The 25803-nt window shown below is 44.1% G+C and overlaps 1 protein-coding gene across 2 annotated transcripts in view; it reads left to right on the top strand.

Annotated features, from left to right (window-relative positions):
* Positions 1–25803, top strand: part of DEDD2 (death effector domain containing 2) — a 76911-nt gene that overhangs the window by 21721 nt on the left and 29387 nt on the right. The window contains exons 4-5 of one of the 2 annotated variants that reach the window (XM_030213602.1): positions 4900–5022; positions 18976–19375. In XM_030213602.1, coding sequence (XP_030069462.1) covers positions 4900–5022; positions 18976–19340 — 488 coding nt within the window. In that variant the 3' untranslated portion in view covers positions 19341–19375. The remainder of the gene's footprint in view (positions 1–4899; positions 5023–18975; positions 19376–25803) is intronic. The other variant, XM_030213603.1, reaches the window with a different exon arrangement.

Consider the following 25803-nt stretch of genomic DNA (forward strand, 5'->3'; position numbering starts at 1 on the left):
AGGCTCTCTCCGACTGATTCTGGATCTCAAAAGCTGTAAACCGGTCCCTCAGAGTTCTCTCCTTTCGTGTGGAGACTCACTATTCGGTTATTGTGGCTGTCAGACCAGGAGAGTTTTTTGACAGCACTAGATCTGACAGAAGCCTATCTCCATATCCCGATCCGTCCGGAACACCAGTGCTTCCTGCGCTTCGCCATCCTAGGTCAACACTACCAATTTCGGGCATTACCTTTTGGTCTCACGACTGCCCCCCAGACTTTTACCAAGGTGATGGTGGTAGTGGCGGCAGCCCTCAGGAAGGAAGGCATTTTAGTTCATCCTTACCTAGACGATTGGCGCTTCACCATCCTAGGTCAACACTACCAATTTCAGGCATTACCTTTTGGTCTCACGACTGCCCCCCAGACTTTTACCAAGGTGATGGTGGTAGTGGCTTCAGCCCTCAGGAAGGAAGGCATTTTAGTTCATCCTTACCTAGACGATTGGCTCATCAGGGCCAAGTCTGTTTGCAAGAGCTGGTAGGTCACTGAGCAAGTGGTCCAGTTTTTACAGTCCCTGGGTTGGGTAGTGAACTTGTAGAAGAGTTGCCTGCAGCCCACTCGGCACCTAGATTACCTGGGGGTGTGCTTCAACACTAAAAGGTTTCGGTATTTTTGATGGAAGCCTGCATTCTTAAGTTGCGGACTCTAATTTGGCAATTCCTCAAGGTCACTTGACCTTCAGTGAAAGACTATCTGCAGGTCCTGGGATCCATGACGGCGACGATAGAAGCGGTTGCCTGGGCCAGGGACCACATGAGAATGCTGCAGAGGTCCCTGCTCTCCAGGTGGTCTCAGAGGGATCCACTTTGGATGAAACTTCTGCACTTGGTGCAGGAGCGGGGCAGCCTCCTTGGTGGTTTTGGACGACCAACCTCTCCAGGGGAATGCCTCTGGTTCCCCCCAGTGGATCATAGTTATGACGGATGCCAGTCTGAAGGGCTGGGGAGCCCATCGTCTGAGACAGTATGCGCAAGGGCTTTGGTCATCAGAGGAGGCAAACAGTTCCATCAATCTCTTGGAGACGAGAGCAATATTCTTAGCGCTGCGAGCATTCTGTCCATTCCTGAAAGGACGCTCAGTACGCATGTTGTCTGACAATGCCACAGCAGGGAGTGTATGTCAATCGACAAGGAGGAACCAAAAGTTCTCAGAGCAAGAAACTGCACGGCTAATGAGCTGGGCGGAGGTTCATCGGCAGCTCATGTGGCAGGGGTAGAAAACGTGCAAGCGGATTTTCTCAGTCGCACCACTCTGAATCCCGGAGAATGGACCCTCAGCAATGACGCGTTTCAACAGGTGGTGCATTGCTGGGGACTTCCAACCATGGATCTGTTCACCCCGGCGCACGATGCGAAGGTGCCAAGGTACTTCAGCTGCCGGAGGGACTCGAAGGCTCAAGGGATCAATGCAGTTCTACAACCATGGCCGGAGGGCCTCTTGAATACCTTTCCTCCGTGGCCTCTCGAGTCGTCTGATCCAAAAGATAGAGGGTTACAGGGGTCAGATGATCGTCATTGCTCTGGACTGGCCTCAAAGACCCTGGTATGCCGACCTTCAGAGTCTCCTCGTCGGATCCCTTCTCAAATTGCCGGACCATCCAGGGCTGTTGGTCCAGGGGCCAGTAAATTATCCGGACCCCCGGTCGATTTTGTCTTATGGCTTGGCTCTTGAGAGGGCAAGATTGACTAAGAGAGTTTACTCAGCAGTAGTGGTGGCTACCCATGCTAAAGTCACGGCGTCGTTCCATTTCCCTTAATTATATTAGGACATGGAGAGTGTTCGAGGAGTGGTGTGGCGAGAAGTTTTTCTCCTTTTCGGGCGTCTGTTGCACACATTCTGGATTTACTAGTAAAAAAGCCCCGTTTCTGATGCAAATGAAATGGGGGCTAGCAAGGTTTTCTTCTGTGTGCATGTGGGAGTGTGCTGTCTGTCCCCTCAGCTCTCTGTCCCCTCCCCCCTCGGAGTTGAGTCCTTCTGTGTTACGTTTCCTGCTGTGTTTGTGTTACAGAGATAGTGAGGGCTTTTGCCCTCTCTCCCCTCCCCCCTCTGAGTCCTTCACTGTTAGAGAGAGGTTGATTTCGTGCTTTGCTGTGTTTTCCTTCACTGTTTGTGTTAGAGAGAGCGAGGGCGGGGCAGACACTCATGGGGAAACCGGATATCTCTCCCCCTTCACACTTCCGGCTGGAGGCTTCATTTAGAACGTTGGTGGTGCCTTTTATATATAGAGATTGCAGGGGGGGATCTTGAAAAGGGGGTTGGCGCTGTCCTCCCTTAAAGTTCAGATTGCACTGTTACCTTGTTTCAAAGGTCAAGTTCAGGGTAAGTCCCTGGCTGCTCATCCAGATGTGCTTCGTTTTTTGAGAGGTGCGGGTCTTGTGTGGCCTTGTGTGTGGGCTGTTTTTCTCTTGTGGGGTCTAAATTTGGTTCTCTCGGAGCTGTCTCGACTTCCTTTTGAGCCTTTTTCCTCCTGTTCTTTGAAGGATTTGTCTCAAGGTGGTTTTTCTGGTGGCTATTGCTTCTGCTAGGAGTGTTTCAGAGTTACAGGATCTTTCTTGTCGATCGCCGTTTTTGGAGTTTGCTAAGGACTGTGTGGTCTTGAGACCAGTTCCGTCCTTTATTCCTAAGGTTTTGTCGCGTTTTCACGTTTCTCAATCTGTGGTTTATCCTAGGGTTGCCGGCAGGTTCGGAAGAGCAAAGTCATCTCAAGTGCCTTGATGTCAGGAGAGCTCTCAAATTTTATTTGAAGCGTACAGAGGAGTTCCCGGCAGACGATTGCTCGTTTGTCCTCATCGGAGGAGTTCAGAAGGGACTGGCGGCTTCTAAGCCTACTATTTCTTGTTGGCTCCAGGAGATGATTGCGCTACTTACCTTTTGGCAGGCAAACTAGCTCCTGCGGGAGTGAAGGCCCACTCTGCTAGGGGTCAGGCAGCGTCCTGGAATGAACGGTGTTTAGTTCTTCCATTGGAAATTTGCAGGGCGATGACTTGGTCCTCTTTACATTCCTTTTCCAAACATTACAAATTGGACGTGCAGAGTTGTCGGGATACTGTGTTCGGGGTGCAGGTTCTCACAGTGGGTTTGCTGGGGTCCTGCTCATGACGTCACTGCTTTATTTCCCATCAGTCAAGCTAAGGAAGGAGAAATTAGGCCTTACCTGCTAATTTGCTTTCCTTTAGTCCCTCCGGACCTTCCCAGATACCTCCCATTCAGTGATGTATATGAATATTCTTTCTTTCCTAGGTTCCTCTCTGTTCTGGTTGTTTCCTTCAGTGCGAAGTATAAAACTACATGCATTAATATTAAAATTTTTTTTTTCGTTTCATGCCTTGTAGCATTCTTATGCTGTACTAGTGTGCCTAGGAGAGGCGAGGCACTTTAGTCATGTGCCACAGGCTTATAAATAGTCTGGTGTTTTTGGCTGCTCAGGTTCCCAGGTGCACAGATTTAGCGCGCTCTATCTTTCTGCTTTTACTGTATACTGAATTCTTCTCAGCCTAGCAAGGGCTCTTATTGGCTATCTTGGATGAGTCACAATTTTCAGTCTCCATCTCATGGAAGGCATGCACAACCCATCAGTCAAGCTCTGGGCCGGTCCAAGGGACTAAAGCAAAGCAAATTAGTAGGTAAGGCCTAATTTCTCCTTCTTGCTTTTTTCCAGGGAAAAGGTTTCTTTGAAGCTGGTTCCATCCTTTTTGCCTGAGGTAGCTTCAGACTTCCATGTGAATCAGGTTATCTCTTTACTGGTACTGGGAGATAGGAGAGATAAGGTTCAGTGTCATCTGGCGAAATTGGATGTGAAGAGGGTATTGCAGCATTATCTGAAGAGGACAGAGGAGTTTCGTGTCTCGGTTTGATTGTTCTTCTTCTATGGAGGGCAGAAGGAGGTGGCAGCTTCCAAGGCAATTGTAGCTCAGTGGTTGAAGGATGCAATTGCACTGGTGTATTTGCTCAAAGGTTGCATTGTTCCTTCGGCACTTAAAGCACATTCCACTCGGTGGGGGGGGGGGGGGGGGGGTAGCCTCCTGGACAGAGAGCAGTTTTATTCCTCCGCAGGATATCTGCAGGGTGGCTGTGTGGTCTTCATTGCATTCCTTCATGAGCATTATAGGATTGACGTGCATGCGAAAGTGGATGCCGGTTTTGGGGCAGCTGTTGGGTCCTTCAGTTTGGAGGTACTGCTTTGGTTCTTCCCAAGCATCTTGACCGGTCTGGAGGGTTGCTGAGGAAGGAGAAATTAGGCCTTTACCTTCTCTTTTCTTTCCTTTAGACCCTCCAGATCAGTCGAGCCCTCCCGGCTTTTTGTGTGGTGGTCTCCTGGTGTGTTTTGTTTTGGGGGTTGCTGCGGGTCTGTTTACTAGTACCAGTGTTTAAGAGAGAAAAAAAAAAAGCATGGATTTCTCGCATAGTGCATGTCAGTATGCTAGTTGCAGTCTGTCTGTGGAAGCATAGTGTCTTTTTCTTGGTCAGAGTACGGGGTGCTGGGGTTGTTCTTTCTCTGCTTTATCTAAATACTGGCTGGTTGGGATTTGCACAGGATAGATATACTATGGTCAGTCAGGTATTCTCAGCCTCCGCGTGCATAATCCAAGCGTCATGACTGGTCTGGAGGGTCTAAAGGAAAGAAAATTAGCAGGTAAGGTCTAAGTTCTCTATACTTTATTTGACTTGTATAATATGTTTTCTCTAAAGATGTGCCCAGAACATCTGAGGGGCAAATAATTTTAAATAGTATACAGCTGGATATCTTTATGAAAAGAACTGTCATGCTGAGACAGTAATAGTGCTACGCTTAGGGTGTGACATTAGTTCATAGTAATATGTTACTGCTTCTCTTCATTCTTAATGATCTTATTCACAGGCTCTGCTTCCAACAAGAGGAAACGTGTGACCCGAAGGAAGGCATGTCGCAACAAAAGAAGAGGGTGTAAAAAGGTGGCGCCTCCCCAGCAGGAGCAGACAAGCCACAGCAAAGTGACTTGTGGTAGGTATCCTTGCATTTGACTCGTGTCATGGAGTAGCACTGCAGCCTTCCTTTGCAGCAATACTTTTCCAAACCTGCCACAGTTTTACTACAAACCACAAGAAATTGCACCGATTCTTTCTGTATCCACAGTAAAGTTATTAGCACATAGCCATCCCCAGTTCTGTCTTAAAGCGTACAGTACATTGATTAAGGCAAACCAGCATCGGCGAGCAAGGGTGTATAGCTATGGATTTGGATTTTAGATGACTTCTGAACCCTTCCAAACCTTGAATGCATGGTGAGTTATAATTGGGTAAATACCTCCATGTCCCAGAAGTCATATATAGTCCATCTTATACTTGAGGCAGTATAACAACTTAACCCATGGTCACAGGGGAGCTGGGAAATGCAAGATTCTGAACCCTGGCTTCCAGCCTACTGCTTTAACCATTAAGCTGCTCCTTTACTGGAGGGACGCACCGAGAGCCATATCTGAGCCTGATGCATCCAACTTCTGGGGCAGAGTTAAGCCTGGGAAGTTTAGTTTTGATATTTGGGCTTTTTGGCACGTTGTGTCCCACTGTCTGTCGACGTGAGATCTTTAAAAGAAGAAATCTTAAAATGAAGGGAAGCAGTAGAACCAGGAAATGCACTTGGCGTTAGATGCATCTCACACATATTTTGACTTGAAGAACTGTTAAGGCATTTTCAGGTAATTGCATAACAGCTGCAGCATTTGTCTGAGAACGCATTCTGTTGTCCCTGTGCACTTCTGTGAGAATTGTTATAAGGCAAGCTGCTTGTTCTCCTTCAGACGAAGGTACTTTTGCATTAGCCCCTAATGGAGTCCCAAAGTCTTGCACCTGTGAGCATAGTTCTTTTGTATGCCTGGGATGACAGATTGTAAGCTCTTTGAGCAGGGACTGTCTTTCTTCTGTTTGTGCAGCGCTGCGTATGCCTTGTAGCGCTATAGAAATGCTAAATAGTAGTAGTAGTAGAAGTCAGAGTTTTCTATTCTGGATTAGTTTCCCTAAACACAAAACAGTGGGCTGAGCTCTCCATCTGTGAGCACAAATGCTGCATTAGACAATGGAATCTACATTCTTGGAGAGGGGTTCATTTTCCCTTTGGAGAAGAGCAAGCCTGTTATTAACAAGTGGGATAGATAAGAGCATGATAACAGGAGGGCCCAGCTTGGGATCAAAGGTTATTTGCTGTACTTTAAACCTTCAGGAGATGGCAGGGTTCTGAGTATACTAGAATGGAAAGTATATATGACTAAGGATAAAGACTAGCACCAAAAAACATATTTCTGGATACCACTTCATCTGATGCATTGTTTATACTATGGGCCACTGACACATTGACAAATTGTGATTTACATCACCCCCCTCTTCAAAGGGGTAAGTGTTCCATCACCCCCTTTTTGAAGGGTTAAGTGTTCCTGTTACCTTTTCGCAATATTGCTGCATACTTATGGTCTGTACTTCCATTCAAGAAGACATTTTTATACTTTGTACAAATTTAAGTCTCAGCAGTGTAGGAAGACACAGTAGGATGATACTAAGTAACCTAATTTAAGGCAGTTTGTGCCTTTTTGACAGTGGCTCTTTTGGAAGTGGTTTCTCATGTGCTTTTCTTACAAACAATAACCTCGTCTGATTAGTCCAGAGACTCTGAAAATCTGCAGTCTTTGTACAGTGTTTACTATGGTGCAGTGCTTATGTCTCTATCTTGTTCATTTGTTTACTTTTTTGCTCTTAGCCTCAGAATTGTAAAAGATTATTGGTTAAGAGTAAACTTGGGTTGACAGCCCAGTGTTCCTTGGCCAACCCAGAGATGAAAGTTGCAGATCTATGCTTGTCTTTGAGGCATCAATTTACACTTCATGGCAAAACACAGGGTGTGCTATAGCATACATTTTAAAACACTTGGGGAAAATATACTCTTGTTACGAACAGTTGGTAATGGTTAACGGACCTGTTCAGCTGAAATATACACTTGTTACAAACAGTTGGTAATGGTTAACGGAACTGTTCAGCTGAAATATACACTTGTTACAAACAGTTGGTAATGGTTAACGGACCTGTTCAGCTGAAACAGTTTTTGACTTTATAAGCTTTTCTGTTTCTTATTCTTTCTGAATAGATCTTATGCTGCTTGTCACATAATGCCTTAGTGTTACCTCTAGCTTGAACCTAGGGTTAACTCTGTGGCCACCTGAAGGGTCTGGCCTAGCACTGCCCGGGCCCACCTGGATTTTTGCATGTGCCCCTACACTGGCATCCCTCCATCGCTACTGGGTCCCGCTTGACTCTGAACAAGTTCTCCCATCCGCAAGTTATTTCCCCGGTGGTTTCTAGGGACACTGGGGCCATAATCCCAGGGGTCCCACAGTTCCTAGAAAATATCCACAGACTGAGAATTCAAACTGCCAGGATTCTTAGTCCAGGACAACAGAGCTAACAATGTTTATTAAAAAGTAGAACAAACAGGAACAGGTAAAATAACAAGGATTTGGTGTTTAGCGGAACACTTTTTACTACCTTAATACCTGGGGAGGTCAGGAAAAAGAAACTGCTCATAGGAATTGAACAGGGCCTTGGTACAGAGGTCCACGCCCTCCACACTTCCAATGAGACTGAGAAGTTCTAGCATATTCTGTGCTAGGTCTTTGGCTTCAGGGTCAATCAGGGCACAGAGCACTGAGGATGTTTGACCAATGACATTGCAGGTTACTTTTCCCTTTTGGGGAATGTAGCTAAAAAGAAAACAGACCTCTGTTACAGCTATAATGAAGAGGTCAAACACCACCTGCTGGCCAACCAAGGGAAATACCCTGAAGGGAGAAAGTGTCAGGGCAGCAATACAAATCACAAAGCATGGGAACTGCCTGTTCCGCCACACTACGCTATTGACTAGAAAGGATGATCTGAAGGTTTGCTAAATACCTGAGGAGCTGACTGGTGGAGTAGGCTTTTTTGGTTGTCTGAATGTACTGAATTTTCATGTTTGAAGCTGCCTTTCCCTTTCCTTTCCCCTTCCTCAGTGGGAGCCAGACATAACACTCAATAGCTTGCAGAGAACATCTGGTTTCTGGAGATGCTAATGAACAGCTAACCACATTATCCAGCCCTTTCAAGCACTTGCATCATCATGGCATCTGATTTTTGTGGACCATATGTTGAAACTTCAGATCCTTGACTTCTTTTGAGTTACTGTACCTTTTCAGGTGTTAATGTCTGTTACGTCAGAAGTACTTATTTTTTTCATTTTGGCCCTACCAGTTGCACAGTCATAGGGAGAAATGTGTATAGCTTTGATAGTAATATTTCCTTTTTTAGCAACTGCAGCAGATGAAACCCAGACCCTTGTGGGTTGTGACCATCTACCAGTAGGTGGAGAAAGAGAGCACTGAACTCTGTCCTATAGGATGGTATGCACCTTGGTTAGTGTGTCTTATCTCCAGCAGGCAATGGATGATCTGTCACAAGCTCCTGGTTTCATCAGTGTTGTGGCTCCTGTTATGGGTTTCCTGGTTCAGTTGAGCCTTGGACTCTTAGGCTAAGGCATGCCAGCTTCAGGGGTACACATGATGGTGCCAGGTCGGTCCCCCCCCCCCCCCCCCCCCCATATCCAGCCACATTCTCCTTCCTCACAGAGTTTTAAAAAAAGAGGGGGAAAAGGATTACAGCAACTTTGCGTGCTTATGTGGCTATTTAGGTGTTGGATGGGGTTGACTACTGTAACCAGTATATCCTGGGCCAAAATGGTGAGTCAGAACTTGTTCCTAGAGATTTGGTCAGTAGTCCTTTACATTTTTCTCCCTCTTCAGGCTTACTTGTGGTTTGACTCACTTTTTCTTTGTAATGGCTGCAGAGCCTTGTCAGTGCTGCTCAAAGCAGAGATCAGCAGTGGGGAAATGTCAGTGGGGTGTTCCGAGTGCATTTTGGCAGAGCAACTTTTTGGTGAGCAAACCATGTTCCCGCACTATGTAAACACGCCACGTTTCTCCAACATGGTTTTTCATGCTCCTGCTGCCATTTTAAATTTATTTATTTATATTTTGCTCACACCTTTTTCAGTAGTAGCTGAAAGTGAGTTACATTCAGGTACACTGGGTATTTCTGTCCCTGGAGTGCTCACAATCTAAGTTCATACCTGAGGCAGTGGAGGGTTAAGTGACTTGCCCAGGATCACAAGGAGCAGCAATGGGATTTGAACTGGCCACCTCTGGATGTCAAGACCAGTGCTTTAACCACTGGGCCACTCCTCCACTTCAATTGCCATGATTTGGCTCCTGTGGCTATGTGATCCATGTTGCCTTTTCAAGCTGGGCATATTTCTGGACCTTATACATGTGCTGGTAAGATTTCTGATTGTATTGTGATTTCTGGGCCTCTGGTGCTTTCCCCCCCTCCCCCCCCCCCCCCCCCCCCCCCCCCCCCCCCCCACTGCGTTCTTTCAGTGGAAAAAAAAGCCAATATTTTGCAGAGATCTCCTTAGCATACACATTCTTCTACCTGTCTCAGCGGGAGTTGAAGGTTTCTGGGTTCTTTGTAAGCTTCTTAGCCTCTGCACGTGGATTCTGTGAGTGAAGGGAGACATTTGGAACCTCTTTCTGTGGCAGATTCTTGGCTCCTCCATCTTCCCCTCAGTCCAAATCATGCTTGGCAGCAGCTTCTTTTATCTTCTGTTTTTCTGAAGGAATTGAGGAGGGAGAGATTCTGGCTGATGAGGAAGATGTTCAGCCGTTAACATTTTTTTTTCTCCGAGGAGGAATTAACTTCCTTTTATAGCTAAGGCTCTGCAGGCTCTGAATGTTCATGGTTCAGAATTCACAAAAACCCTCACTCTCTACTCCTGGAATGGCTAGTGCACTGGAAGACACCTAAAGCGTTCCCTGTATATGAGGCTATGCACAAGCTCATTTCAGCTTGGTGGACCATCCAGCTTCCAGTCCCAGGGTGTCCTGGGCCACAACTCTCCTTATTTATTTTAGATTTTGCTCACACCTTTTTTAGTAGTAGCTCAAGGTGAGTTACATTCAGGTACACTGGATATTTCTCTGTCCCAGGAGGGCTCACAATCTAAGTTTGTACCTGAGGCAATGGAGGGTTAAGTGACTCCTTATATTGCTGAGAGCGAGTTTAGGAGGCTTACATTACCTTAAGTTGATTCTTTGGTGGCTGCAGGCACACCCAAAAAAAAAGACCACCCTGCCGGTGGTGGGTGGCATAACTGTGCAGGATGGGATATTGGGGTCTTCTTGACATGCTCCTGTCCCTGGCCTAGCTCCCTGCTCTGCTGACCGTGTCTGCACAGTGTGGTCGAGCCCAACGGCCGCTCCCAGATCAGTCTCGGGATCATACCTGGTTGAACTCAGAGGTTGGCTTCACAGCCACTGTATGCGGCTCTTGCTCTGATCCTGCGAGGCCTTGTCTGAGGAGTGTGGGTCCCCCCCCCCCCCCCCCCCCCCCCCTTTGCCTGTTCACCCTGTTTGGATGTATTCCCCACTGGCTTCCCCTGCAGCTCAGGCTTTCTAAAAGTGCTCCATTTGTCAGCACATAATATCAAATAATATTTCATGCCCTTTGTCAGGGGCTAATGTCATTGTAAAGTACCAAGTAGGAAATTTCCCTCTAGACACACCCAGAGGGCTGGGGACAGCTGAGATACTGGAGCCCTGGGCCAGGGTAGACTGGGTAAGTCAGACAGGCCAACATGTCTGCCATGGGGTAGGGCATGCTGACGGCACACGCTGTGCGGCCTTCAGAGCCAGAAGCTGAGCCAGGGGTAGTGGATTATTTTTCTAGTGTATCAATATAGCTCATTCAATCTGTCTGCCTTTCTGTCAGGGAGCATTTTACAGGTGCTGTTCCCTTCCCCTCCCCTCCCCCAACACAAAAAATGAATATATTTGCTCTCACACACTGTTCCTGCCAGGACAAATTGGCAGTTAGAGTCCTCTCAATTCACTCCAGAAAAAAAGAAAAATTCCCTACGTGGTAGGAAGGCATAACACCCAGCCCTCACTGGAGTAGGCCCCGACCTCTGGGTAACGAAACCAGATCTTCCCCTAGTGAACCGGTCCTTGGAGTGGTGCCACCGGGAGTGTATCTATCGGTGCTGGACCTCAAGAAGGTGTACTTGCCTGTTGCTCTTTAGCCCTTGCACTGGTGTCTTCTTTGCCTTGCAAGTCTGGGGCATCTCAGTTTCAAGCTATGCTGTTTGGTTTAGCTACAGTGCCCAGAACCTTTCCCAAGGTTGTAGTGGTGGTAGCTGTCTTCCTGAGAAAAGAGGGAATCGGAGTGCATCCCTGTCTGGATGACTGGCTGATCAGGGCCTTGTCTGAGCAGGTGAGTTGTCAAGTGACTACCCAGGTCATGGCACTTTTGCAGTCTCAGGGTTGAGTTGTCAAATGACTACCCAGGTCGTGGCACTTTTGCAGTCTCAAGGTTGGTTTATCAATCTGCACAAGAGTCATCTGGTCCCTACACAGACTGTGGAATATGTGGCAGTGTGACTCAGGGCAGGTGTCTTTCCCAGAATGGAGAAGACTTGCAAGCTTTGAGAATAAACTTGCAGCTGCTTGTGAATTCCGAATGCCAGAGCTTGGGATTATGTTCAGGTGCTGGGCTCTACAGCAGTGTCCTTGGTGGTGGTGTCTTGGCCTGGAGCTCCCATGCATCTGCTCCAGCAATCTTTCTTGTCTTGGTGGTCACTGGTTTCTCAGAACTACATTTAGTGCCTCATGTGGAGACGTCTGGCGAAGCACAGTATATTGGAGTGGCTTCAACTGATCGAGCTCCTCCAAGGTGCGTCTCTGGCATATCCTTTTTAAATAACTGGAATCACAGGTACCAGCCAGACAGGATGAGGAGCCCATCGTCTTCAACACTCTGTGCTCGAGATCTATGGAGCCGCTTGGCAATGCTCGGTCTCCCTTCAAGCCTTTCAATCTCTTCTGGAGGGCAAACCAGCTTGGGTTCTATCAACAGGCAGGGCGGCACACAATGTTTTCCTTTGGCAACAGAAGTGTGCCTTCTGTTTCATTGGGCAGAAAGGCATTTGCAGCAGTTTTCAGCCACCCACCTAGTGGAAACTCTCAATGGGCAAGCGGGTTTGTGCAGCAGTAACTCCCTGGACCCAACAGAATGGGAGCTGACGCTGGACACCTTTCAGCTGGTAACTCTGAGGTGGAGCACTCCTCTAATAGATCTCATGGTGACACATCACATCTCATGGTCACACATCACACTGTCAGAGTTTTCAGGTTCTTCGGTTGGTTCAGAAGGCATAGATGCTCTTCAGTCTTGGCTGGAGTGAGCCCAGCTGTGTGTTCCCACCGTGGCCTCTAATAGGATGAGGACTTCAGAGTCCTTTTTCATCGGGGATTGGTCATTTGGTTTGGCCCAGGAGGTCAGGGTATGTGGGCTTGATTCATTGTCTGATAGGCAAACTGTTTGGTGTCCTTTGAGTCACTGACTTCTCTGTCAGGGTCCCGTTTGGTCTTACAACCTGGCTCTTGAGAGGCTGAAATGGAGAAGAAAAGGATATGCTGGCAATATCATTGCAACTTTCTGGCAAGAAAACGCTCAATTTTAGCCATGTATGCTCGTGTCTGACAAGTTTTGAAATGTGCTCCGAATGGGCGTGGCCTCTGTTTTGGGCCTTTGCAAGGATGGCCTTTAGAAAGGTCTCGCTTACAACTCTTTAAGGTTTAAGTGGTGGCTCTTGCCTGTTATCGAGGTTGCATTCTGGATTCCTCATTCACTTCTCATCCAGCTGTGGTTAGGGCCTGATTGTCTTAGACTTCTTTGTTGTCCTTGTCTTGATTGGAACCTTCTGCCCTCTTTTAAGGAAGGGGATTGCAGGACAGATTTTCACTTGCTCCATTGCTTTGATGTTTGTCGAGTGCTTCTTTGGTATTTGCAAGCTACCAATGTTCTCAGGCGGTTCAAACATTTGTTTTGTTGTTATTTTTTGGGGCTGAGTCGTGGGACCTGCAGCATTTAAGGCGACTATTTCTCACACGATTAAGGAGGCTATTTCTTCATACCTTCTTTCTGGCAAGCAGCTGCCAGCTTGAGCACATTGTGCTAGGTCCTAGTGATTTCTTGGGCAGAATTGGGAGAGTTTTTCCCCTCAAAGGCATATGTAAAGCAGTTACTTGGTCTTCATTGCAGACTCTTCTTTCAGCCGTTCGGTGTTCTCTACAGGAGTTTCAGATTCCCACCCTACATGAGGACTGCTTTGCTACATTCCACAAGTCTCTGGATTCATCTGCTGCAGGTGCTAAGGAAGGAGAAATTATGACTTACATTATAATTTTCTTTCCTTTAATCGCAGGAGATGAAACTAGAAACCCACCCCCTTCAGTGTTCTGTTCTCATGGTTTAATTTCTGTTTAGGGTAATGACTCATTTTGGTGTTTTTTTTGCTGTTTTCTACTATTCAGGCTTCTCTGTGAGGAAGGGGATCTATTATGCCTCTTTTATTCTTTCTGCTTGTTATGAGAAATATTGACTAATGAAGGAGCATATTGTCCTAAAGACAGAGTTCAATGTTCTCTATCTGCACCTGCTGGTAGATGATCACAACCCACGTCTCTGGATTCATCTGCTGTGGTTAAAGGAAAGAAAATTATCAGGTAAGTCATTTCTCCTTTGAGCTACATTTGCTGCCTCAAAGACCAGTGTTATCTGCTATTTTAGATGAGGGCTTCCTTGTGCATTTCAAAAATGAAAGTATAGATGTTCCAAGCACCCATTTCATGCAAGAATGGCACAAAAAACTGTGCTGGTGACACGCTCTGTAATAACCTGGTATTGTCTGACTGATGCTTATGTTAAAGAAAACTTCTCCTCTCAACAATTTGCAGGCAAATGAGCTCTAAAGAAGAATCTCTTTCAGATGTTCAAAAAAATATTATTATTCTGAGTGTCAAATACTCCTCCAAAACAGCCTCTGGTAGGTTCAAAGACACAGTAAGAACATTTTACCTCCAATGTAACTTTTATTTTCCATTTTCCCATTAGCTGAAGTAGTATCTCCAGCTGTTTTTGTTGCAAAGTAAAATATCAATAGTTCTCTTTCACAAACCTACTAAAATTTTGAAACTTTTGAGTTTGGTACATTCTCAAGCCACTGAAACTTGTTGATCATTGATGTTGCTGTTGACCTTGTCTCTCAAACCAGCATTTAAATTCCAGGTGTACTGGAGCAAAGGTTGATGATTATTGAGACAAAGTCTCACAAAGACTCTTACAGAACATTCTCACACGAGCGTAATCGAAAAGGTAAATGTATGCGTTACAAAACAGTCTGAGAGCATAGTGTTACATGGAGCTGGGGAGGGGCAAGAGCAGTGCCAGAAGTCTGTTGCATGTTGGGCCAAGTACTAATGGGCGTGTCTAACAGGACAGAGCAGGGTATTTAACTACTTGAGAGACCCTGCAAACCTATTCAGACAGTGCTCTAGATGGTTGCAGCGCAAGCTGCAGTCAGAGCAAAGTTTGAGGAAGCCTGCCTAATTAAAGGGCCTTGTTTGTTTGGCTACTGAATCCAGGCAGCCAGATTAATCTTGAGGCTGAAGTTTATTTCCTGACTAGAGACTAAAACCCTCTAGAATGCCTGTTTAAAGGTTGGCGTGTGCTTTCTGCAGCATTGAATCTACTTCTTGATAATGATGGTGCTTAAATATTTCCATATTTAATATGTAAGGAAGAATTTCTTAGTGCTGCAGATATTAGAAATCATATCACAATCCGTGTGTTTGCAGTATGCCTTTAGTTGCTACTGTGCCAAAAATCCCTGTATTTTTGCACATATAATACAGAATAAACTCAATGTGTGCTGTACCAGTTTTATTTTTCTAAAGCACTCTAATTGCAAAATAACAGTCTAAGGGCTTTTCGTTTTAGGTTTTCACATGTATTGTATGAAGCCTGCAAAAGCCCTAAAACGAAAAGTCCTTAGCAATTGTGTTAATTTTGCACTTAGCATGTCTTAGTAAAAATACACTGGTATAAGCATGCTCATGCATATAACTTGTAGGGGGGTAGGTGCAGTTTGTAAAAAAAATGTATATAACGCGTGCATTTATATACGTAAAAGTATGGTATTCATTTCCCCCTTCTTTCCCTACTTGCATGGAGCCTTTAGACCAGTACCTGGGTTCTTGTAAAATTGTGCTGCACAGTAAGCAGTTTCCAAGTGCCATTAAGATTATCTTAAGCTCCTGTCATGATTTAAATGTAGGACTTAAGCTTTCCAACAGCTATGCAATTCAAGTTAATGGGAATCTTGAATTTTGTTCATATTTGTCGGTTCTATATATCTAAATTTTGGTTTTCTTAAGGCTATTTCCATACTAAAAAGATAGAAATGGATACAGAATAATTGAAAATGTGACTTACACATTTAGCATTGAGAAACAGTGCACAGACCCAAAGCTTTTGGTTTGTGCCTCAACTTGTTTGTAAGGAATTTGCTCTGTTTTGTTAAACAGCTTGATGTGAAGATCGCATTAATTGGTTATTGTACTTAACCACACCACGTTGAAAGATAAAAGAAAATTCTAGTATCTCTTCAGAATGAGTACACTATTCAATGCCCTCCACACAAAAATCAATCTCCTTGAATCCTTTCTCCTTCACAGTGCTGCCCGCCCCATTCCTCCTTCACATGCTGCCTTCCCTCCTCTTGTCATTTCTGTAAATTTCTGATATCTGCAGCATTTCAGAGAGGCCTTGCCTATTTTTGTTTCATCCATTGAAAGGAAATGTTCTTTGATTTTTTTTTTTTTTGTTTTTTTTTTTAAGTCCTTTATTGTTCAGTATCAGTGATTTTTATTTTGCTGCTGCGAAATGTACTGTGTGCTAAAAGTTCAACCTGTTTCTCTCGGTCCACAGTTAAGATCGACAATGGAAAAAAGCATAAGTAGCCGCACAGACAAGCTGTTGCAGTAACAGACACTGGTAAACTTGGGATTATAAAAACACAAGGTTGTTCTTTTATTTTTGTGTCTGCATCCCTTATTTGAAAGTTGCTCTTTGGGGGCGGGGGGGGGATGGAAACAAACACCAGAAAGTAGTGCTACCTTGCCATCTTAGTATAAAGTGAAAAGAGAGGCCCTGTTTATTGGGCTTCCTCTCGGCTCTGGCTGTTGCACTGCCAGAGCAGCTTTCTTCAAGTAATAACTGGGAATAGGCACTGCAGGCCTTCACAAAACCATAAAATTTCCAAGAGAAGCATGTCAAGTGAAAGCAGCAGTACTAGCAAAAGGCAAATTAGTTGCCAATTAAAGCAAGCAAAGTTACAATAAATTGCCTGACTTCTATTTGAATACCTAATTTTTATTCCTGGGGTGGGCTAAGTGTTTGCAAGGTGTGGCAGCTGCCACTGAAGAATGTCTGTAAAATCTGGGTATGGCTGTGCTAATCTTCAGCAACCCCATGTTGATCTTACATGCAAAGTATACATTTAGTGCAAAAAGGTTAATGACCTGACCTGGAAGGGGAAGGGGGGATGTTTCAAAAAGTATAAGGGATACATCAGACCAAATTGGACAGGCCCAGAGGAAAAAGCAAAAATGTTGCCATGTTAAACAATGTAACTAGTACAACTGCTTTACCTGATCAATCTGATTCTGCTGCTCCTTGACTGGAAACAAGAACTAATATGCTACATATATGGTCTAGGTCACTTTATAATCTGTGCACTGTTGTGAGGGAGCTCCCATCTGTGCTTGGATTGATGGTGTTCTGTTGTAAGATTTAGAGGGGTGAAAAAGGTGTGACATATTTATTTGAGGCATTCTGTACTAGCTCTGTAATGGGATAATTCCTCCCCAAATTTGGTTCTGTGGCTTATTCTTTGGAGTCTTATTGCTATTTTGATTTAACTTTCAAGAATGCGGGAGGCATGTGTCAGTGCTTCCCAGGGCAAATTTACATATTAATATCGTACAAATTTTTGGTTTCCCGGTGGAGACTTAAATGGATTGTGTATCTATCCTATTTGGATCACAGACTTTTAAGCCTTTTAAGATTTAAATTTACTCTTTTCAACCTAAATAATGCTCAAAGTCAATTCAAAACCATCGGTGCAAAGGGGTTAGTGCCTGGATTATGTATCTGAAAGTGTTAAACTGTAAATGCAGGAGTTATGGTTTCTCTCCTTTTTCTAGGAGAAGAGTTGTATGATACATACTCCTGCTCTAAATGTGGAAGGATGAGAGCAATCTCCCAGCATTTCTGGCTTATGGTGTTCTAATAGACTGTAAAAATTCAGTCATGAGCCAGGCTTCACAGTGACTATAGGAAACTTGATTGTAATCTGGGGAAAAAATTTCTAACTGATTCACCTGCATTCCTAAATGTGTCTGAGATGGTGTCTGCTATCTTAGAGTTAATGGGATGAGCATTTCTTTGCTATGATAAATGAAACACCATTGTTCTGAAAAGTTTATGCCTTTTGTAATTGACCTGTGCATTTGGGGGGAGGAGTGCAGACCAGGGCTGGATGCTGATCATGATAGAGTGATGTGGAGAATATGTGATGGCCCTTGGAGTCCAAAAGGCTGGTTTTCCAGAAATGAGGCTAAGCTGTCTTCATTCTCCTCTTGTTGCTTCTTTTTCTCCACTGTATCCTCCAACTGAAAAACTGTTCAGTTGCAGGAAGCAGATGTTTCATAGTGCCTTAAGGAGAGGAGAAGAGATGGCCGAGTTGTATTTTCCAGTTTATCCATATCACATCAGTGCTTTGCTTCATGGAAGCCAGAAAACAGGACCAAGTTGGAAGTCCATTTTGCAAGGTCATGACTGAGTTGTCTACACTCCATACATGAGTCATTTGTTCTCCTAAAACATTGACTGAAAACTGTTTGCCTTCTTGGTTGGAGGAGGAGGGGTGGAGATTAGATTTTCTTCCTCCAGTCCTTGATCCTTCAACCACAGAACATGTGACAGATTACATTTACTGTTAGAGTAATTTTGGCTGGTAGCATCATACATAAAAACAAAGAAAAACTTCACCCTTTTTTTTATGTGGTAGTGGGAAGAATGTTTTAACTTGCATCCTAAAACAATATTCATGGGTTGGAGTTGTTTCAATGTATGCAAGTTAGAACATACATAGAACAGAGCCTCAAAACAGGATTGATATGTATGTAATATGACTATTAAGTGCAAGAGCACATTCTCCTCCAGAGCCTTGTTTGATATGGGGAGGGATGGGGGGCAGGGATATGATTGCACTCTAAGTTGATGCTTCCACAGGTCGATGATCCACAAGAAAAGAAAGAAATAAAGAGGAAAAGTTCTTGACCATTATTAAGCGTATGTAACATATCAAATCACATCTTTTGTTTTATAATATAAATGTATAGTTAGAAAAATCATATAGGTCAGGGTCCACTAGTTTTCTTTCTTTGTAAAATAATGACATCTTAACTGGTGAGATGGAAGAGGGCTCATAGTGCAGATTTTTCTTTGTGCAGTACATATTTTCAAATAATGCTGCTCTGGATTATTCCGTAGCACTTTCTGTGGGCCTTGGATTTTTCCTTTTCAGCCTAGGAGCACAAATGCTTCCCCTCTAAAGCCTGCACTGTACTAATTGGCATATAAGCCTGGGGCATTATTTCTAACATAACTATTAAAAGTTCACTGAAGGATAATTAGAAATTATTTTCATATTTGTAGACAACCTCTTCCTAGAGGACTACAAAGTGGTGAACACTGAAGCTTCATACACACTGTTAAAACATCTTTCAAACAGAATCTCTCGTATATTTAATATAAAAGAGGGATATCTGTTGTAAAATGCATGACCAGGTCTGTTTAATTTCTGTTGCGTAACATTTGAAGATTTTTTTTATTAATGCTTTAATCTTTTTTTCTTCCCCCCTCTTTTTTTTTTTTTTCTTGTTCCCTCTTCCTCTTCCCTTCCCTTTCTCTTCATCAGGTATTCGGCTGCGAGTCCGGGCAGAATACTGCGAGCATGAGCCAGTACTGCGTCGGTTTGTGCTTTCCACCAAGCAGAATGCATTAGAGAAGCAGTTTGATGTGTTCAGCCAGTCCACTACCATGCTGAAGTCTCGGGACCTGGGTTCCATCATCTGTGACATTAAGTTCTCTGAGCTGTCCTATTTGGATGCTTTCTGGAATGACTATATGAATGGCTCGCTGTTGGAAGCCCTAAAGGGTGTCTTCATCACAGACTCCCTGAAGGAGGCTGTAGGACAGGAGGCTATTCGGCTCTTGGTCAATGTGGATGAAGATGATTACGAGGAAGGAAGGAAGCTGCTTCTGGAAAACATACCTCTGTGAGGAGCATCTGGAAGATGTACATACCCCAGGCTGGTGTAAGAAAATGTTCAGTGCATTATGTCATATTATGTTAAAAACACAATTTCAGTTGCAAAACCTTTGGCTCTTGTGTCCTATTAACACTGAGTCCCTGAGTTCCATACTTTGACAGGAAAAGTGATAGTGGCAACTACTTTTCCCTAACAGTTTTGTGAGGACAAGCAGGACTGACTGATAACACCTCTCTCATGGGTGGTGTTGCAGACAGAGCCCAGCATGAAAAGTACTACTCTAGCAACCTTCCATTTGCTTTTGAGCAGGCCTACTATGCATGCATTTGTTTTACCTTCTGCCATTGCATAGGACCTCCTAAGTGTCTCATGCGGAGCTGATTAGACTTTTTTTTTTGTTTGTTTTTTTTGAGTTGGTTGCCTTGGCACTCAAATCATGCAATTTTAGCCATTTTTGTCCGTAAGTCCTGTTGGTGTTGTGTGGCTTTACCTTTTTCATGTCTCCTTGTTTCCTCGGGGTTTGTGAAGTTTTTTTTTTTTTTTTTTTTACCTTTATTTGACTTTTTTCCTTTTATGCTAGCTTGTTCCAGGCTGCTTATACACCTTAATCTCCTGGCTGGGGAATCTTTTGTCACCATCAAGTGAAGATCCCCAGCAGCTTCAAGGGGTGTTCAGTACAACAGGATCATATCCATCACAGATACAATTGTAACAGCTGCAGTGCTTGGGACCAGAGCATGATCCCTCTGTGTATCTTTTCACAGATGTCACAGGGATTCATGGCAGAGAAAAGCAGCGTGAAAAGCTTTTCATCAGCGAGACTGGTCCATTGACATGACATTGGAAGCACCAGCCTCCTTGAGTTCAGGAGCTCCATCTGATGCTGGGGTTGCATTGACATCAAGAGTGTCTCAATCACCCTTGACATTGAGCATCTGTAGAGCCTATTGAGAGCAGTCATCATCCAGTCCTTGTCCAAAGGAGAGGAAGGATTTGTCCTCCATTGGTACTGAGAGTACAGTGTAGGACATTGGGTTGAAGCTGAGAGGTCTTGACATACCTCTATCAAGCACCCTTAGGATGAGGGTGTGACAGGGCCCTGGTTCAGATAAGTGATTAGGACAGATGTTGACACTCCTGCTGTAATGCCCTTACCTTTGTCAATGGCAGCAATTTGAGGTGTGGATAGAGGGCTTGCTTAGCATGATGCTGCAAGCTTCATTGTCAACGTCGAAGAAAGATGCAGTCCAGTTGATACTCGAGACCCATGCTTTTCCTGAAAGACACTTTGATACTGGGGGCTCAGAGTTGGTCTGCTATATCTTTGTCCATTTCCAGTGCTTTGGGAAACTTAGCATCAGGAATCTTTGGTCTCTTGATAACCGTTTGAAGGCCTGATCCAACAGTTGGTAGTGCAAGACAGTTGGAGAGGCAGATATCACTAACTCTTTCTTCTGTGAGTCTGAGCGAGAGAGCACTCTTAGAATTCTGATGAATGAGAAGCCTTCTCAGAGAAGGTGGTCCACAGGTCTCTCTTCAGAACCCTCCTCACTGTATAAGAGAGAGATACCCCACCGGAGGAGCTCTTTCATTGATTTTTGTTTGGGAAATGGCTCTCATGTCCCATTTCATTTAGAGACAGAGGAGGAAAAACATCAGAGATTCTACAATTCCATGACCCTCATTCCCAGAAGCTGTGACAATGCCTGAAGGTTGTACAGATGTAAGCCGCATTGAGCCTGCCATGAGTGGGAAAGCGCGGGGTACAAATGCAACAAAAAAAAAAAATGTGGGAAACCTTCCACACAGTATCTTATTAATAGAGGTTGACTTATATAGAGTGTCCAGGAGACTCTGGGATTTGAGAAGCAACAGCTTCCTCACTGTTCTTTGGTGGTCAGATTCACTCTTTAAGAGCCAAAAATTCGAAAAATCACTCCTTGATGCCCTCTCAGAGGGAGGCTTGGACATTGGAATTTTTTTTTTTTGTGGGGGGGGGGGGGGAACTTTCATAATGCTATGCTTGTCATGCATGGCATTCTGGGAGCACTTTATGGGCATGTACTTGAAGAACATTGTTCACAGTGTTGCGGAATTCATTGACACACTCTAGGGAGAAGGCCAAAGAACTCCACTTGCTAAGTAACCAAGGAAAAGGTGGAAAATGAGACCTAGCTTTCAATACAGCATCAAGAAACTTCAATTGTGGGTATAGGCACCTGCAGATGCCTGGCTGATGGCCTTAGACCTAAGACTAGGTATGCAAGAAAAGCTCGCTGATGTGTCATGGAATCTCTTTGGAGACATGGTGCAGGAGATTTACTCTCTTAGGCTTAAATATTCTCCGCCCTTTCACTCTAGACAAGGTTCTTGATCTCATCCAAGACAGGGCCCAAAAGTCCCAGCCTGCCATGCAGCCAAAACAGAGATGAAGTTTTGATTGGTTCCACAAGAAATAGCTTTAAAAAAAAAAAACAAAAAACCTTGAGTACCTTTATTCATTCCAGATTACTTTGTCTGTGGATTGGGGGCTAAACTTTTTTTGCAGAAGGAATGGTACCATATAATCTCAGATAAGTGAGTTCTGAAAATTATCTGGATGGGATGCTGCCTTCAATAGTGGACCAACCTTCAGATTGCCCACTGAGTGCATTTGAGATTATGCTCTCAGGATCAGAAAGTATTTAGAAAGGAATGCTGCCGCCTCACAGGCCAGTGTGGAAAGGGCTCAACCACCGCAGGAAGGAGGCGGGGATTTTCTTTCTTTCAAAATAAAAAATAAACTTTATTAAATGTAGCAACAAACCAAAGGCATGAAACATCATACAAAAGCAAGCAAATAAAGCATTTGGATAAATTTCTAATTTTACAATTTTTCACTTTTCTCCTCCCAAATAAGAACACAACCCCTTCCCTCCAACAACAAACTCCACCCTTCCCCAAAAAGCCAGATGAAAGACCCCAGTCATCCCAGAAAGGTCAGGATACGCATTCCTCTTCCGTTTTCTAACACACACCTTCAGCAGTCAACTTTTCCATTTTATAGATATGATGATACAATTTAAGATGCCACAGACGAATAGATGGTATCCCAGAGTCCTTCCATGCAGCAGCCAAAGTCAACTTACACGCCTGTAAAAAAAAAAAAAAAAATTACGTTAGTCTAAACTTAAAATAGGCATGGAATGGTCCTGTAAAGTAAAAATATGCCAGGGTCCCAGGGAATCTTCAACCCAGTAATTCTCTTCAAAATGTAACAGCCGTCGGACAGGACTACCAAATGTGACCCATAGTTCCAGGAGAGCCACCACACAGCCACTGGTATGCTAATGCCAGTCCTCTGTTGGCATAGTCTTACTGGAGTTAGATACATCTATGTAAACTTTTTACATTTTTTTTTTACATTAGATACGATAGCCACAGTAGCAAGCCTATTCCATAAAATCCCATTCCTCTGAATCATTTCACCCCCAAGTTCCCACTTGGGCCTGTGAGAAAGATCTGGAGACCCAAGGTCCCTGAGGTAAGCATAGTATACTCACCAAAAACTTTGTGGATCTTGCACATCCTCCAAAAAAGTAAAATTGCCCACCAATCAAGACATATATTTTTTTACTGGACAAAAATGTGCCAACTGTAAATAAGCATAGTGGTGAGACTTTGGGAGATTAGTCTCTGGCCATAGCAGAAAAAAAAAATCATCATAAAGCTGGCCCCATTACAGTAAAGACAAGACAACATCAATAAAAAGACTCACTTCGTAGTCTATGCCACCCACTCCTATAACCTTGATATCAGGATTCCCCCGAATAGAAAAAGCCAGAGGCTCCATCACCAAGGCAAATAGCAAAGGTGATAAAGGGCAGCCCTTCCAAGTACTACTAGTCAAGACAAACATCTGAGAATTACTCCCATTCACCCTATTTACACTAACACAAGTTCTTGGAAAAGAATAAAGTAGTGAGACCCAGTTACAAAAAGGGGTTTTATTTCTAAGTGTTTCCTAGTCATAGGATGGGAGGATTCTGGCCCTGAACAAACATCTCTCCAAATAAAAGTTCAGAATTGTTTCCTTAGGCTTTCTCATGCCACTTCTTCAGAGGGTATTGGCAGTATTCCTTGGATACAGATAGATTTTGGTCATAGGAAAAGACCACTACCAGTACTGCATTCTGCCTTTTTGACCTGTGATGTTAGGTAAAACACTTTTGTAGCAGGGTATCTATACAGACTGAGATGTGGCTGTGTTTTCCTATTTGGATGATTGACTGATAAAGCATGCAGCTTGAGAAGGAGTGGAAAGCTAAGTTCACTCAACCATTTGAGTGCCAGAGTTGTTAGGGTTAATCCATATTGAAACCAATTGGGGGATGGAATTCAGGAAAGTCAGCAGGCATCACTTGGACAAATGTTACATTAAATGGCCCAGCAGTTCATGCTGATTTGATGGTAGGCTCAATGGATCTTTATATTGGACCACAGGAAATTTCCAGGATGTGATATCTGATGGCACTCGCTGTCTTGGTGAATTAATTGTTCCACTGTGGCAAAAAGAATTGCCTTCTAAAATCTGCAAATTCAAGTAATTCTAAGACAGGCATCCAAACTGGGCTGAGGGACTCATCTGGAAGGGCACCACACCAAAGGTTAATGGGTTTTCTCAAGAAATAAATTTCCTAGAGCTAAGAGCAGTATGGCATGCTCTAAAAGTTTTCAGAGTTCAATTATCTAACAATCTTATGCTAGTGCAAACAGACAACCAGGTTGTACAACGTATTACATAATCAAGCAGGAAAGGAAAAGGTACTTTTGTTGTTGTTGGGAGACTGTCAGTGTGGAAATGAACCACTTTGCATAGGATGTTTTTCAGGGCCACACCTGACTGCAAGGACAATATCCTTTCAACAGGAAAGTTCTCTGTTTTGCTCCAAGATAGGGGCACATGGCAAAGTAGCCTTGGATGCCTACCTTCATTTTAGGGGGGGGGGGGGGGGGGGGAGAGAATCATCTGTACGTGCTGCCTCCTATTTCTCTCATAGTGAAGACCATTCTGAAACTCTGGCAAGACTGTGGAGCCCTGATTCTCATAGCCCCCCTATTGGCTGAAGCAGATATAGTTCCTAATTCTGTTTGATCTATCCATTGAAGTTCTATAAGGCAGGAGTATGTTTGCCAGTGCTGATCACATAAGGGCAGGGCATTTTGTTGCATCCCAACATTGAGACCCCCTAGCTCTCGCAGCTTGGATGTTGAGAGGTTAATGTTTGGCCTCCCTGAATTTACCTGCCAGAGACTCGCAGGCTGCCAGAAAGGATTCCACTAAGAGCATATAGATTCAGATGGATGAGGTTTGCTGTCTGGTGTGTGAGTAGAGCCCTAGATCCTTTTACTTAACCCACACAATACCTGTTTGCATACTGTCTACATCAGTTGGAGGCAGGTCTCAAGGCCAGCATTTGTTCGCGTTCATCTTAGTGTGATTGGAGCTTATCGCATAAGAAGTAAACCCATTTCTGTGCAGTCTTTAACACTTGCTTCTATTGAAGCCTCCCATTATATTTACCCAGCTGATAAAGCTCCATTTGAGCCACTAGATGCCTGCTTATTTGAAGTACCTGACCTGGAAGGTCTTAGTTTTGATGGTGGCCCCTTCATTGTGACCCAGTCTAATGAATTTTAGGCCCTAGTGACTAATCCACTTTTTAAGCTTTAGGCCTTAGTGACTAATCCATCTTTTACTAATTCTAATGAGTGGTACTGGGTATCCATCTGAATTTCCTTCCCAAGGTTATGTTGGAGTTCACCTTGACTGGAAATACTATTGACTAGGTTTTTGTTTTCTTCAAAACCTCATGCCCACAAAGGTTTTAAGTACACAGTACATTTTGGATTGCAAGATAGCCTTAGCCGTTTATCTGGAGCGGACGGGTGAACTTTCTGTGGGCTTCAGTCTGCTTTGTTTATTTTGACCCAAATAGGATGGAGGCTATTGGCATATGTACACTTTCCAGTTGGATAGAAGATTGCATTTCCTTCATTTAGGCTGGGCTGACTCTAAAGAGTCATGTCATGATTTCCATTTGAGGTCAAACTCCATAGAAGAGAATTGCAAAGTTGCACCATTCTTTGATGTGACAGGTTTGTCCAGACAGTCCTTCAAAATCTGTTTGGGGTTTATAAGCCAATTCCATTCCCTTTAGGCCCTTCATTTTCAGTTCCAGGCTGCCTTCTTTGGAAAATAAATGAGAATAAATTGGTACAGGTGGTCACAAAACAGTCTGTTAGTGTTGGTTGTCAACGTTGTTCCCCCGACCATTTTTTTTTGTAACACCCTGTAACAAGGGAGTCCCCATGAGTGAGGATTTATATGTCCTGCTTGTCCTTGAAGAAAACATAAGTTACTTTACTGGAGTAGGTGTTCTTTGAGGATAGCAGGACGTAAATCCTTGCAACCCTCCCACCTCCTAAGATGT

The sequence above is a fragment of the Microcaecilia unicolor genome, chromosome 8 (genome assembly GCF_901765095.1).
Source record: "Microcaecilia unicolor chromosome 8, aMicUni1.1, whole genome shotgun sequence".
NCBI lineage: Eukaryota > Metazoa > Chordata > Amphibia > Gymnophiona > Siphonopidae > Microcaecilia > Microcaecilia unicolor.